The sequence below is a fragment of the Passer montanus genome, unplaced genomic scaffold, assembly GCF_014805655.1.
Source record: "Passer montanus isolate IOZ18808 unplaced genomic scaffold, ASM1480565v1 scaffold31, whole genome shotgun sequence".
Lineage (NCBI taxonomy): Eukaryota > Metazoa > Chordata > Aves > Passeriformes > Passeridae > Passer > Passer montanus.
Window position 1 is genome coordinate 9,210,088 of NW_024367819.1, and position 16,612 is coordinate 9,226,699.

General features: G+C 35.7%; 1 protein-coding gene across 5 annotated transcripts in view; it reads left to right on the plus strand.

Annotated features, from left to right (window-relative positions):
• SEMA5A (semaphorin 5A) overlaps positions 1-16,612 on the plus strand; it is a 315,764-nt gene that overhangs the window by 196,337 nt on the left and 102,815 nt on the right. For all 5 annotated transcript variants that reach the window (XM_039714857.1, XM_039714858.1, XM_039714856.1 and 2 more), the window contains one exon: positions 11-215. In XM_039714857.1, coding sequence (XP_039570791.1) covers positions 11-215 — 205 coding nt within the window. The remainder of the gene's footprint in view (positions 1-10; positions 216-16,612) is intronic.

The following is a 16,612-nucleotide window of genomic DNA, read 5'->3' on the forward strand; positions in this document are numbered from 1 at the left end:
GTCTTTACAGTGTGGCACCATGGACCAAGGTTTGTATGTAAATCTGACTGAGAGAAATCTTCAAGATGCACAAAAATTCTTCTTAATGCATGAGGTTGTTCAACCAGTTATTCCAATTCCTTACTTCATGGAAGACAACAGCCGATTTTCCCATGTGGTTGTGGATGTTGTGCAGGGCAAGGACATGCTTTTCCACATCATGTACCTTGCTACAGGTATGAATCTTCCTTGCCGTGATATCTGCAAAAGTTTATAAGGTCTTTGGGTTTTAATGTTCTGTTAATTTTTTATGAAATACATGTACTTCTTGAATGTCAGCTTTTCCTCTTTGACACAATCACCTATCTTCTACTTTTTCTGAATAGATCAATTTAGCTATATACAATGTCTTTTATGTTGTTTTGTGAACTCCAATTTTGGTGTCTGTTTCTTATTCTCCTTGAATCTGTGAAGCTTGTAAATCAAATTAAGCATTGGAAATTCTACAAACAGGACTTCCAAAGTTTCACCATCTTTTCTTCCATTTACTTAGTTAAGGGTACAAAGTTAAGGGCCCAAGACAAGATTGTTTAGGACTGTCTGATAAAGAAGTAACTTTGTAAATATCAAATACAGCTGCTCTTTCTATTTCTGATTTTTTTCCTCAAATATATTTTAACTTTTCTTTTCATCTCATTTTTAAGATATTCATTATGCAGTTTTATACCCTGCCTCATTATTTGTCCCTTTATATGTAATCTTAGTATGAAAAGAAGAACAGCACTTCACTTTGTATTGTCTTGGTTAGCGCTATTGCCTTCTTGGTTCAAAATTTCAATCTTCTTAAAAATAATGAGGGTGTTAGAGAACTGTTTTGCAGAACAAGAGTGTCCCCAGCTGAAACTGAAATACTAGATTGTACTAATATGCTTAAAGTCTCATGGCATAAAACTTAGGATAGTTCTTAAGTACTTGGGCTTATGCACATTAGTAGGGAATGGTTCATCAAGGCAATGGTTTGTTAATGTTCAGTTTGTCTCACTGTGCTCCTTGAAAGCTGGGCAAGAAGAGCCTGCTGGCTGGTAAATCAGAGCATTTTAAGTGAAATCATGCCAATGCTAAGTGGTGTTTGTATTGTAGAGGCCTCCTGAGCAAACCTGAGTTACAGATACGTGCACTGAGTTGATTTAATATGAAGAGATTATCCCTGCATTGTGGGATATTTACATTATTTACAGTCTTGGAAGCACCAAGAGTAATGACTTTTGCCATAACTCTGGTCTTTAGGTTTCAGTTTCTCTTGGTGTGTAACCATGTACATTTGAGTCAGCAATTGAGGATCTAAATTTTATGCTTCATAGTTCATTAATAAATTGTGTTCGGGAGTGATTCTTTTTGTGCTGCTAAAAAAAAGATACTGCTCCTATGCTCCTTGTGATATATGCTTGCCTTTCGCTTTCATTCTTCTCTCTATGTCTGATTTTGATCATTCATGGAAGCAGGGTACTTATCTTAGCTGGATCTTTAGTCTAAACTCCGCACATGCTTTCCTGTCAATGGACAGTGTATGTTTTATAAGTGTGAGAAAGCATATGATAAAACGCCCATTCTATTCTTGCCCTTTTCGTGATGTAGTTAATTCTATTTCACATGTATTTCATCGAATCATAGTGAATATTGTTAATATTCCTTCTACCCCAATGGAGTGTAAGTGTTAAGACTTATTTTCTAAGTTTTCATACTCATTTTTGGTAGAATTTGAAATTTCTACCCGTTCATGTACAAATACCAGAGGTATGCTGCATAAGTGTAGTTTAAAAATCCCAAGATGTACCAAGTTACACAGTATAATTTATTTATATATTAAGATTGTAGGAGAAAGGTGTGACTTTGCCTTCTTCTGGGGTACAGCTCATGATTTTAATTTCATTATATTTTTAATTGTGCAGCATCTTATTTCTCCTGAGCCCTGCCTTTGCTTATGTAGAAACTGTGGAGTAGTTAGCATTGAGTTTTCATCATAAGCTGAACATGGTAAAAGATTGCTGAGAAAAATGCCACTACTTCTGTAAACAACAGAAAGTAAAAGGCAGCAGCCTTAACTTTGAAAATAAATGATAATTTTGGAAACAACCCAAGTTTAAGGCTTTTGAATTTCCCCAGTGGCCAGTTTTACTCTCTCATAAAATGTCCTCCACCCAAAGCTCCTAACACGATAGAGTATGTGTATGTTTGGGAGAGATGAAAGATTGGGCTGACAGTTACTAACAGTCTGAGAAATGTTGTCATTATATCTTTCCTGGTTTAATTTATTTGCGTTATTAAAAGAGGTGGTAAATTAAATTTGGAATTAAACTTTTACCACAATGTTCCATCTTTGAAAAAAAAAAAAAAAAACAAAAAAACCAAAGGAATAAAAGCTGACAAGCAGAAAAGGCCCTGGGGGTGCTGGTCAACAGCACTGAAATGTGAGCCAGCATGTGCCCAGGTGGCCAGGAAGGGCAAGGGCATCCTGGCCCATGTCAGCCACAGTGTGGTCAGCAGGAGCAGGCTGTGATCTTCATCCTGTACTCAACCATTGGTGTGGCTGCACCTTGAAACCTGTGTTCAGGCCCTCCACTACAAGAAGGACATTGCAGTGCTGGAGAGTGTCCAGCAAAGGGCAACAGAGCTGGTGAAGGGTCTGGAGCACAAGTCTTGTGAGGAGTGGCTGAGGGAGCTGAGGTTGTGTAGCCTGAAGAAAAGGAGGCTCAGGGGGAACATTGTCCTCTCTACAGCAGCCTGAAAAGAGGTTGTAGTCAGGTCAGGGTTCATCTCTTCTCATGAGTAACAAGCAATATGACCAGAGGAAACTGCCTCCAGTTTTGCCAGAGGAGCTTTAGATTGGATACTAGGAAAAATTTCTTCATTGAAACAGTATTCAAGCATCAGAACAAGCTGCTCAGGGAAGTGGTGGACTCACCATCCCTAGAGGTATTTGAAAGACATGTAGATGTGGGGCTTAGGGACATGGTTTAGTGGTGGATTTGTCAGTGCTGGGTTAACAATCAGACTTGATGATCTTAAAAGTCTTTTCCAAGCTAAACAGTTCTATGATTCCATGACCTGGGGAGCAAGAGTCTAGTGGGGATTTTGTCCCTGGGAAAGTCAAGCAGAACACCTCCTTGGAGCCCACTTCTCTGGGCACAAGATTGAGAAAAAGGTGATTTGGAACCTTTAGCATGGATTACTCAAGGGTTAAGCTCATCTGAAAATCTTATTACTTTCTGTCCTAAAACATCTGGATTTGTGTATGAGGAGAAAGTAGTTAGCAGGACTTTTGACACTGTCTCCCACAATATTAGTATATCCAAATTAGGAGATAGGGTCTATATGGATGGGCATCTGGATCTATAAAACCTGCTAGGATATCAGGCTCAGAGGGTAGTTTTAATGTGATGTGTGGAAGTGATAAGGAGCCAAGTACTGTCCTATTCGACACTTTTTAATCAATGACCTGGAAGAGGACAAGGAGTGCGCTCTATCATGTGTGCAGGTGGCACCACACTAGGGTACCAGCAGTTACACTGGAGGATGTGCCATCCAAAGGACTTAGGAATGCTGAAGGGATGCCATCACTGCAAAGACAGCCAATAGCATCTTGGGCTGTATTATCTGGAACACAGCCTCATCAAGGGAGGAGGTCGTTCCCCAGTTTTGCTCGCCCTCAGTTCAAGAAGGACATGGATAAAAATGGAGCAAATTCAATGGAGAGCTGCCTTCTGTTGGAGGCTGGAGCACCATGCTCTAGGAAGGGAAGTTGAGGGAGCTGGCCTTGTTCATCCTTGAGGAGAAAAGGCATTGTGGGGAGCCTACAGGGAGTTTACATGGAGAATGGTGGCATGCTCTTCACACTGGAGCATGGTGGGAAGACAAGAGACAACAGGTAGAAAATTTCAGACTGGATATAAAGAAATACTTTCTCATTTCTATGGCAGTCAAACAGCAGGTTGTGCAGTCTCCATTCCTGGAGGTTTTTGAGACCAGACAGCAACACAGTCTCTTATACTGGGCTGTCTTTTGACTTGAGACCTTCTGATCTTCTTTCCAACCTAAATTATCCTGTACTTATAGTATGCCAGTATCATGTCAAATTTTTGGGGTAAATTGCATTTTTATTCAATGCTGTAATAATAGATGCCATCGTACTTTCTGCTGCCTCTAGGAAAGTGCATTCAACTCTGATGCAATTTCTGCCAGTATGCAATTTGCACTTAGCAGTATAAAGCAGGATGGGCCCAAACCGTGCTGTAAGAAATGTACACCACATAACTTTTGTAGTTATAATTCATTCCAATGCTCCAAAAAATTGTCTTTTAAAATGTACAAAGCTTCAGTGGAAAAGTAGGCATACAGATTTGATTTAATAAAAATGAATGTTATGCTGTCTTTGTTGTTCGAAGCAAAAATCCCCTGTTTTGAAACAGATGGCCAATAGTTAAGAGAACGTTCTTTCTCTCACCTACCCATCCTATTGTTAAAATACAAATATTACAGGGGAGAATGATCCTGGGAGTATAAAAGTATAATCTAATTTGATTAAACCTTAAATAGATGTAGTATTGCTGATGTAGTACTACTTTAGGAGGGACTGGGAGTAAGCAAACAAATGCATTAATCTGCTGATTCAACAGTCTTCGTTTCCTAAACCTCTGCCAAGTTATCATTCTGCTAGGAGATTCTGGTGTGCTAGGGCTTAACAGCTACTGCTTATATAAAAAATATGCTTTGGTACTTTGGAGAAACATCTTAATCTTTCACTGTACTGACTTCTAACACAGAACGAAGGGATATATCAATTCCTACACATTTTGTGCTGCTGGCTTTAGGCAAGAAGAAATCCCTGGAACAATTTTCCATGATTTAAAAAGGAAGATCAAGGAAACCATGCATGGATGAAGTAAAGCATTCATGATATTCTGAGCTAAAAATCATCTATAACAATACATGAAATGTAGAGCAAACTATAAAAACTAAATATCCTTAAAACTCTCTAAGTTTGAAAGGCCTCTTTCTTCATAAAAAATAAAAATTATCCAATCAATATGTCATAGTTTGTTTCCCTCCTTTTTGTACCTTCTCCCCTATCTTCATATTTCTTTCCTCAATTTTATTTCTTCCTTACACTATAAGTGCCTAGATGTCCCATGGTTTAAAATGTTACTGATAGGTTTTGTTCAAAATAGGATGCTGCAGCAAGAGCAGGTAGCCCTTATTCAGAAGACTTTTACAAAATGTATTTATTTATTCAAATGAGTAAGAAAATTACTAGATATAGTGTCTGGTTTGAGGGCATTATGAACATATAATAAACTTGAGAGTTCAGGAAAGGTCTGAACAGAAAAGGTCTTGCACTGTCTGGTGAAAATTTTTAAAGGCCATCCTTAAAAACTGCTTGGTGAAAAAACTCCTGTGTTTTTTTCTGTTCTTCAATCCCACTGCTCAGACAATGTCCCCTCTCTATCCTGAGTAGAAGTGTTTATGCCCAGTGGTAGATCTCTGTTATTGGGATTTATAGTACAGCATTGATGAAATTGGGGTATGACTGACCTAGAAAGAGAGTATGAAACCTGAAGCAAGATTTATTGTTGGCTACATTGCACGTATCTAAAGAGTGAATTGTTCACTGAAGTGAGTCACAATTTTTATGCCATAAAACCAGGTTTTATCTGGGGCTTAAAGGTCACTGGAGGACATTACAACAGATTTCCAAGAAGTTCTAAAAATGGCAGGTAGCAATGCTGAGAATAATGACAAAAAGAATTCTGATGAAACACATACAGCAATTATAATGAAAAAGTAGAGAGGTTTCATGAAAAAATTTCAAAATATATTTTTAGAAAATGCAGATAGATTTTTGATACATTTGCCTTTAGAAGTGTTGAAACAGGTAGTAAATATGTAAAAATGTAACATTTTTTTCTCATGAAGCTCTGAAACTGTAGATGATACAGAAACTAGTCCCAATCTAATAAAGAGGTTTGGAAGTTTGCTTGAAACTCAGTTTGGGAATGCCATCATAACAATTTGCATTTCTTCTGTTTGTCTTGCTAGATGGGAGTAAACTGATGCAAAGTACTCCCTGATATGATTTCTCTGTGATTTTTTTTTTTACAGTTCTAAATTGTAAATTTTGATTTGTAATCAGTACACTTCATTTTTTTCTAGGAAACAACCCAAGGTCTTAGCAAGAAAAAAAGTCTTGTGTGTCATTACTGGAAAGTCTCTGATGAAATATTGTCATTTTCCTGGCAGACTACAGCTTCTGATAAAAGTGTGCAGCTTTCACAGTTCAATACACATGGTGTCAGAATATATGTAGCATCTGTGCAGTTGCCATCCTGTTAAAGTTATAAGCAAAAATATGTGCTTATACATGTTTCATACATGGTGAAGATAGCAACAAAGTTTAAGTTGGCTGCATTTTTTCCAATTTGGTGGTATTCTTGACTGCATTATCTTAAGATCATTGAGGTTCATGGAAGTAATCTGAGATAATTTCTGTAGAAAGGAGATACAGACTTTTCAGAGAAAAGAACCACTTTCTTTGTTTAGAATTACAATATGAATGCAATAACAATAAGGACCAAAGTAGTTGTAATTCGAGGCAGAAGTCAACTGTGAAAATAATAGGTAGTCTATTGTATGCATTTTTCCTTTCAAGCTCAAAACCAGAAACAGTGGAATAAGAGTACAAATGGATAAAGGAGCATGTACACTGTGGCACAGAGTTGTCACTTTTTAAAAACCATTTCTCTTTTGTTGTTACAGAAAACACAGTTGTTTTATTTTTTATGCTTTTGCTTCACAAAGTTGTAATGCGCTTTTACAGAGTTGTAAAGCACCCTTGCAGTGGCTTTAAAGCTATATCTCTGTAAGTTGTTGCCTTGTGGCCTTATGCAATGCCATTTTAAGTAGCTGGAAGGAAGGAAGGATACTCATCAGTTACTTTGACTGGGAAAGGTGGTGCATGTTGAAAGACACCAGTGCTGACAGCAATGTCAGAGTTTCAAAAAGTCAAACAGGGAACCACAAAATTAATAAACTTACTCTCTTCTGCTGTTGCAGTGATACCTCTTTGTGATAAAGGAAGACCCTAGCTGAATTCATACTTTGTTTATATTGTTAATCTTTTCAGAAAAAAAATCTCTACAAAGTTAAAAGAAAAAAAATGTAAAAGATTGCATGGTTTTGTCTTTAACAGTCTAATGATTACTCTGGAATCTATCCTAGCTTTTCTAAGAAGACTTGCTATATATTTCTGCTAGCATATTTATGTTATTTTCCATGTAGAATATCTCTAAAGGCAAAGAAGGATAATGCAAATCTTTGGGTTTTTTCTATGTAATTTAACAAAAGAAATGTTGATTTTCCCCTGTCTTATGTATTGTGTCATCCATACTGGGCTAAGTGGTTTTATAATGGTACTAAATGAGAGTGGCTACATCTAAAATCAGGGCTACTGAGTTATAAATTATACTGTGTGGCTCCAGAGGATCAAACTGGGCATTTAAAATGTCCAGCAGTACTGATTTCCCTTGGCTTTATCACTGTGTATAGAGATAAATCATTCTGCCAGATCCAATTGGTGAGCTTTCTTAATAAATAGATGGCTCTAACTAGAGCTGGTTAAATTATTCATTGACAGCAATTTATATGTGAGAATTGCAGCCCTTTATTTGGTTCACAAATTACCCAGCACTTATTTGTAGTCATTTTTTGTTATTATAATCAACCCATAAATAGGTCATGATTTTGATTAATTTGTTGTTGCTATTTACTCATAGAGTTTGTTCATATTTTAGTTATCAGGTTCGTGAATTGTCTGCTGCAAGTAGATGGTGTTCTGTTTTCTCAAGGGACAAATTTACGTAGGAGAAGTGCTTTTTTTCTGTTCACAAATTATCATTATGTCTTTATAATTGCCCAGCCCTGTCAGATAAAGACTATAAATAAATGTCCGAAGAACATACGGTGTGTGCACTTCTGTGCTGCCACTGGAAATCAGAATTGTTGCAAGAAGAAGCTACTGGCTGAAGAACAGCTGGCTCTGCTTGCATGGGAGTGAGATTAATGTGTGGGCCAGGGAAGGAAACAGATTGTAAAGATCTGGAGACAAAGTCCCAACCTTCCATTAAAAAAGAACAGCTCCTCTTTGTCATAGTGTTGCTGAGCTTTCAAATCCTGTTTGACTACTTTATAAACTTAGAATGGCCAAGGAGCCTTTCCTTCCTTTTTATTTTAATTTTTTTTTTTTGAAAGATCACTTCTTCTTCCTGAAGAAGAAACTAGACTTGACAACCCCTATGTTCATTTATTATTGTGTAATTCTAATGCAGAAAATATGAAGCTGTGAGCAAGAGAGGTATCTTATATGGTGCTCAGTGTTGTTCTGCTGTCTCCAAAGCTAAGATCTATTATAATCTATGGCTACCTTCAAAACTCTCATTTTGCCCCAATAGGTGCATTGCCAGTCAACAGGCTTGGTCTTAATTTTGGAAACAGTGTTGGAATTAACCTTATTTTGGGTTTGAAATTTGATGTTTGTACCAACTGTATAGCCCTTCTGTGAGTACACAGTACTCAGGACTCTTCTTGAGAGATGTGGGGAAGAAGCTTTGCTTTTGAAGTGATTTGACTTTGTCACATGTTGCTGAATCTTCTTTAGAATATTCTGCAGGGTCTTTTACTCTAAAAAAAACCTTTTCTTTTAAGGTGGGCATGTATAGAAGTGACTCAATAAACCCATGCCAACCACAGAAGAAAGTGAAATAGTTAGATCACGGAAAGAAAAAAGTTTGAACCTTACATGAAACTGAACTTCAACCCTAAAAATGCAAAAGTTGGATCACAAGTATTTGTCCATGATATATACAAGATTTAGTGTGAGCTGTCAGGAAAGCAATCATTAAACAGGACATTATACTGAGCTCCTGGTTTCATTCTGCATAATTTTTCCTGGTAAACCTCAATAAATCCAGAGGTTTACAACTAAGCATTTACAAGCAGTGGCACTAGTGATCATTGGGATTTTTTTCCCCTTGCTCTGGACATGGCAAATCTTAAAGAAGCCAAAGAATTTTTCAGTAATGATATGCCTTACTTACTTTGTTATGTGTTATGTAAGTCATCAAAATGTGAAGATGCTTCATTATCTTATTTTGTGGTATTTGTGTGAAGAATCCTGTTATCTGCAGGTTATATCACAAAAGGTGGATTATGTTCCATGCATTTTACTTTCATCAAGTCACTGTGTAAGAGTCATAATATTTGGAGCAAAGAGTTACTTGTTTACAGATTCATTCTTCTAATTTTAAGGGTTTTTAATTTTTATTTCTTATCCCATAAGCCTTGGAAATTTGGTTCTATGGCTACACACCTTTAGGAGTAATAGCAATGACTTCAATCAGAATACTAGTTACATCACTTGCCTAAGAAATACACAAAGATTTTCAACTAACAAGCTCTGTGAGACTTTGTGGTTATTGCCAGATATCCTGGCTCCTAGACCATTATCTAAAGAATATAGTGCAATATGATTGTATGTGTTGTATACCCTCACTATGTACTGTGGCCATGGCTACTTTAAGGTAGTAGGGATAGTAATGAGATGAACAACTTCTGGTTAGAGGTTCTGAGATTCTATTCTCTAATTCCAGCTTTGTTTCTGTTTCTTGTCCATTTAATTTCTTATTTAGCACTATTATAAAACAAAATCAGCATCATTCTTTCCATCTCTATTTCTCAGCAAAAGCTGTGTTTTACACTGAAATTGCTGCTGAAGTTCTATATGTATGTATGTTCTGGATTTGACTCATCTAGGAGCTGAGGCACAGGGGCATGTGCTATGCAAACTACAAATGAGTTTGAGTAGACGACAGTTCCTGAAACTTTCTCTTCAGTCAAGTTGGTGATGCTTCTAGATCTGCACAGTAGTCAGTTTTCTTTCTGACACTTCCAATGAAAATAACCACATATGACTCAGTTAAGAAACCAGGCAAGGTTTGTGTGAGTTATTATCTGAGAAACAGTTTTCTCCACTTGTGCATATAAATGCTTCTTTGATCTGGACACTGAAAAATTTATTCCGTAGGAAAGCACTATCATATTCATAGCATGTGTTGGGTCCTACAAGGTATTTATTGTTTTGGTGGTACAAAGTAAGGCAATAAAAAATAATAGCAGTGGCAAGCACTCCCTGTCCAGTCAGATCCAATCAGAGTTTATATATCTCAGCTTTGGAAGACTGGCAGGTATCTAGTGCTTCTCTTGAATAGTAATTTTTTCCCTTGAGCACAGTGTGGCATTCTTCACTGCTGCTCTGTGTCAGATATCAAGCCTTAATTCCCACAAACCACTTCATCTTGCGATTAATATCTGTATTTATTACCTACTGTACTGCTTAGTTGGAGGTTATACAACTCTTGAGAGGTGCTCATCTCCATTATCTGAGAAGCCCAGTCCTAGAGACTGATTAAATATTTTAGAAGATCTCTTCAAAATTGGAATGTTTTCTCTTCATGAGAAGTTTATGGGAAGTTAATATAGACTTTGTTTTGTAGTCAATTTCAGCAACCAGTAACAATCTTAAAGTTTTATTTCTTTGTCTTTTTTAGAATCCAGGATATTGAAATCGCATGTCTCTTGACAAATGTAATGTATCCCATTTAGAACCATAAGAACTCTTGTGTCTTCTTTGCCTCAGGGCTTCATGTTTTGTGTGTGTATGTATGTCATTTTTAGTGCAATAAAAGTTAGATTTTGTCAAAACAGAAAAAGGGACTGTGATTTCAGTGTATTGCCAAATGGGCATTCTCTGGGATAGGTGTTATTCATGTCTAGCTCTTGATGTTGGATCTGTTTAGTTATCATCTAACTGTATGTAGGGAGTAAAATTTTGGAAATAAAAGTGTGTTGTCAGTCACAGTCCTCTCCACTAGTTCTATCTGAACTGCTGCCTAGCTTGTCCTAGTCTGTCTGGAAGTACAAACTAGGTAACTGACTGTCTACTAAGTACAACCTTAAGTACAGCCCTAAGCAGCCCTTTCATAATCATTTCTTCTGATAGTGTTGTTTTGAAAGAAGGATTCATGTCCAACAGACAACATTTGAGACCTCTGAAGACTTCTGATGGGAATCTTGGTACTGATAGCCTCATGGCACATGCTCACAGGTTGTTGTGCGTATTGGCAGCATCTTTGATTCAGATATAGCAATAAATGTACAAACAGCACTGATAAATACATACATTTTGTTTTGTCTGTAGGTTTGGTGCCCCAAAATGGTCGTGGTATTCTATGTAATGTTGAATCTGACATTGTTGAAATCCATTCCTTTTCTAAGCTGGAAGAATATGTCTTTTTATATGCCAAGTTATTTTAGTGTGATGCAGGACAAAAAAAATGTTTTACTGGCCTTCTTTGAGGATGCTTACATCATTTTTCATGATCTTTGTATTTATTTTTATTACCGAGTACTTTTGTAGACAGAAGTTGAGTAATTTAAATAAGAATTCAAAATGAGAATATTGTTTGGTAAAATCAAGAAATGTTTGCTCAGTGTTGTTACAAATCATGCCTTGATCTACATAGCCTACTTGACATTTCCTGACACCTCCCCAAAGAAAAAAAAAGAAAAAGAGTGTGAGGTACTAGAGCCAAGCTTGAAATTCTTGTCCATCATCTCTTTGCCAAGTCCTGAGAAACAGCTTTTTTTCCCTCAATTCATTAAAGCCTCATCTGAAGATTTTATGCTGTAGTTTTAACTATATCTTCTCTGCTTAAATTGCATTTCTTGAACCAGTGGCAATAATTAATATATTGTTATTCACATTTTAATATAGCTTCCTGAAGGGGTTAGAAATGGTGATACTCTGTATAAAGACATGATCAAGTACCTATGCATTGAGAAAACTGGATGCATTTCTCAGGGATTATTCTCTGCAATAAACACATCAGCACAAAACAGGAGGGTCAGTCTGCTGCTGACATCATGAGGATGGCAGCAGCATCTTTGGGGGGGGTATGTAGAGCTGAGGTCTAATTCCTCATAATGTTCAGAGCTCAAAGGCATTCCCTGCACCTCCTTGTTGAATGGTTAATCCAGGAGAGAAGGAGCTGCTGTGGGTGGGCAGGAGCCCTCCCAAACCCACTCACTGGCACTGTTTTAATGTGCACGCAGAACACACAGTTCCTGTGGCCATGCAGCTATCAAAACAAGTAGATAGAGAATTCAGCTAAAGAGATTACACCTTGTTCCTTGTTCCAAGGACTATTATTTTTTTTCCAATATCTTTTTTAATTAAGCAGTAATTTCCAAAAAAATCCCTAAGGACATGGAAGACACCTATTCCTTGCAGGACATAAAAAAAAATCATGATTTTTCTTGGCTGGAACTGGGACTTCTCTGTCTTTGGTTCAACTGTCTCCTAAATACTGAGGGAGAATAAAGTACCTACCTGTCACTGGTTTTGAATTTCTCATGGAATCAAATCAGTGGCCAAGCAAACAGCATAACAAAAGATGTTTCAGTAGGGAAATGTACCTGTTAAAATATTTGTGATTAGATATTGTTATAGTTAAATAAAACAGGAAGTGAAGTTTCAAGTTTTAATTTTTTTCACTTTAGGTGGTGTTATTTTTCAGAATACTGTTCTTTCATACTTTCACACACAAAATCGAGAGAAAGAAAGTTGGCAATTAAATCTAGATTTCACAAGTCTCAAAATTGTTTAATTTAAAAATTGTATTTGTGATATATTATGGTTTATTTGTTCTTTACTAAAACATTTATACTTGAAAAATAATTAGATGAGATTGCAAATAAAAGGTAGATAAAAGATACCCCTTCATGAAGTCTTAAAAACAGATAATGATTTACCTCAGCAGGTAAAAGGAATGTATCAGAGAATGAAATATTCATAAATGTTTTCTTATCAATTATAGTCTGTTAAGAAACTGTAGCTGCCATAGCCATAGTATTTTCTTATAGGTATTCTACAGACACATGTTACTTCTAAGTGGAGTGCATGAACTGTTATGGGTAATCAATCTTCAAGACAGACAAAATGTTATGAATTTCTATCTCAGCTCTAAGGCTTATCTTTAGCAACCTGAAAAATCTATAAGAATGGAAATAGAAGATAAATAGTAGATAAAGATGGGTCAGTGAGAGTGATTCATTAAAAATATATATGTTTTGAGATTGTTGAAATGACTTCTTTTTGGTCAGGCAAGAAAAAACGTCTGATTTAGATCTAGGAAGGGTAAAACTTTGCCACTAGAGTACATGAGAATCCATCTAATAATCTGAGAAATTTTAATTTTTTTTTTTGTGAAAAAACAGACATAATTGATGTGGTGGCTGAGACATGCAATTCAGCGTGTACTTGTTATTTAGTATAGGTTTTGCTTAGTCTTTTCCAGAAGATTGAAGAGTTAGAAGCTCCAGTTTGAGGACTTAGGAGAAGTCTTAGAAATTCTTCAACTTTGTAGAAACAGTCTTCCAAAACAAGGCATACTGCTTGGTTTAGCTGCCAGTTGCTATGTATCTTAGTCTTACGTAGATCTGAATTTCCCTTAAGAGTTTGAATTCTCTATTTGAAAGATTTCTGAATGAGTCTGACTGGAGCTAGAGTTAAATTCCAATTTGGGCGTGAAATGGCTGCTGAGAAATGGTACACAAAGTGCCCTATTTTCTAAACTTTCTGATTTATTGGAAATCCTACTACTGGGAATGTTATTTGTACCAATTTATAATGTTTTACTTAATGTAGCAGTGAATATTGTCTGTGCTAAAGGCAGGTATTTTACTCTTTGTATGGTAGCTACTGGAAGAAAGCTTTGCGATATTGTCTGTGCTAAAGGCACAGACAAAGGTATTTTACTCTTTGTATGGTAGCTACTGGAAGAAAGCTTTGCTAATTCAACTGCACCCTGACTATATCCTTGATGCTTTTGAGACACTGTAACACATGGCAATTTTAATCTACAAGGGCAGAAGTATTCTAAAAATTGTTGACTGCTTACAAACTTTTCCTCTGGAGAAGAGTTTCCTAAAGAGAGGATTGAGATGGTGATTCTCCAGATTTCCATTGATAGATACATCCCAAAATTGTTCCATTTTCAAATAGAAACAATTTTTTTAGAATTTTATTTTACTCATTTTTTAGAGAGGGAATTTGTTCTGCAATCATTATTGGACTGCATATGTCATTAATTTGTATGTTCTTTCTGTCCTTCCAGACACATGACTTTGAAGAAAGGTCTTTATTTTTTAATAACTAGTACCTAGATCAACACTTTTTTATTGAAAAGCTTCTTAAAGTCAACAGTTCAAATTTCTGTGTAGAAAGAATAGAATAAATATTCCCTTCATAAAATAAATATATATTACATTTTGACATACAACCATGAGAAAGTCCTCTAGTTGAAGAGGTACAACTGAATTTTTCTTGGAATAGCCACTGGGGCATTAAGAATCTTGCTAATAATTTTAGCAGGTATGCAAATAGTTTTTGGCTAAAATTGCTCCTTTCAGATTCTTAATAATGGACAAATTAGTTAAATTCTCTCCCCCACATGGATGTCTGGGGATGTGTAATGGACCATCAGACCTCCTTTGTTGACAAGCATTATCAAAAATGTATCTCATTTTAGTGTTGATTTAAAAGAATTTCCAATACTATAAGGAGGAACATCAAGATTTACTTGAAATATAATAGGAAAGAGGGAATATGAAGGAGTCAGAGCCAAAGATAAAGAACATAAATCTAAAATATTATGTGTGCTTGTTTTTATAGACTATCGGTCAAAAACTGCTGTCCTTGCATCCAAGAATTGAAAAACAAACCTGCACCAGATTGCAGAAATATTTGGGGTCTTACCCCAAAAGCATAATTTAATATAGAGTTTTTCTGTGTTTTTCTTCTACTGATTCCAAAGCTCTCTTCTGGAAAAGAGTCAAACCTTTTCCATTTCCTATGTTAAGCAGCTATTTGATGTTTGAAACCATTAATACACTAAGCACTGTGTGGTATAGCTGTTTTTATGCAATTTAAAATTAGCTTTTAATAAATATATTAAATTATGCATGTACCTTTTCAACACATCTTTTTTTTTTCCTTTCTAATTACCAAGACACTGGAAAACTGAATGTCCCATTTTGAGATGCTTAGTATTGCATATAGTTTGACACAAAGCAGGAAATTTAATTCCATTAGTAGTTGCTTTTTCTTAAAGTCTTAACTTTCCTGCTAATTTTTATTAACTTCTCTATGTAATAATATACCAGCAGAGCAGCAATGACCATGGACTTTGCTAAAAGCTTTTAAGCTGTAAAATTCAGTGCTGTCATATGGCCAAAGATCCTCGGATTTTTGTTGTCCTCTAGCAATAGCAGTACTACACAACCTCTGAAATGCAAAACCCTTTGATATTGAGCATGGTAAAAGAATGATTTGTTTTAAATTCTGGAATGATAAAAAACTGACACACCCTGGTTTTCTTCCTGTAACACGCCTAGAACAGAGATGTTTTTATGCCTGTATTTTGCTTTGCATGGGGGCAAAAACTCCCACACCAAAAATATTCATGATTTTGTACTAAGGTCTCACATGAAGAAAGTGCAAGATGTTTCAAGTCCCAGAATGTAGCATATTTTTTTTAATTACATCATTTAATTTAATTTACTGAAATTTAATTAGATGTCAATGAGCAATGATTTATGAGTTTTCCAGATCTCTTGCATACTTTTTTTTCCTTCAAGTATCCTGTAACGGAGTAAGAAAAGCTAAGAGACCTGAATAATGGAAATCTTAAGCTTTTCTGTTTCCTGCAAGTGTTCTGCCCCAAAAGGGCTAAAAAAAAATGTAACCAACATTTTTTTTAGCCATTTTGGGGAAGAACAATTTGCAACATTTCTCAGGGAAATGCAACAAAATGATTTTGTTTTCTGTTTCCAGCCACAGTATTTCATAGGAGGTTTTGTTAGACAGTTACATAATTGCTTTTTTGACCTACTAAATGCACTTTATTTCTCTTAATATCCACCCTTGCCTTGTTGTCATCACGATGATAATAACCTGTAATAGTAAGAAAATCACAGTGGTTTATGGTTTAAATGATTCATAAGCTTATCACATTTCATTCTCTGTTAAACCCACAAAAAGAACATTCAGATTTTTAACCTCCATTTTTGTCTCATACTTGTATAAAAATCACATCTATATGTTTTATTACACCATGAAAATGTATTAAAAGTAGAAATAAAGAATAAATTACTGTCACGCTAATCAGATCATTCAAACAGGTTTCAGATGGAGACACGAACATAAAACAGCTCTGAAAATAAACAGAAATTTGTAAATAAATTAAAATCTGTATCTTGATGAAGTATAACAATTACATATTCATTTTGAGGTTCATTCTTTTCCCTAAAGAGTTAATGAATATGCATATAAAAATATTTTAAAAATTAAATAAAAAAAATTAAATTAAGGTGGGAATTTTAAAATCAAACTCTGCTATTTTTGTTTTTTAAACATTGTAGAAGTTCTATGCTTACCCATAGTATATATTTCATTTTTAAAGAATAG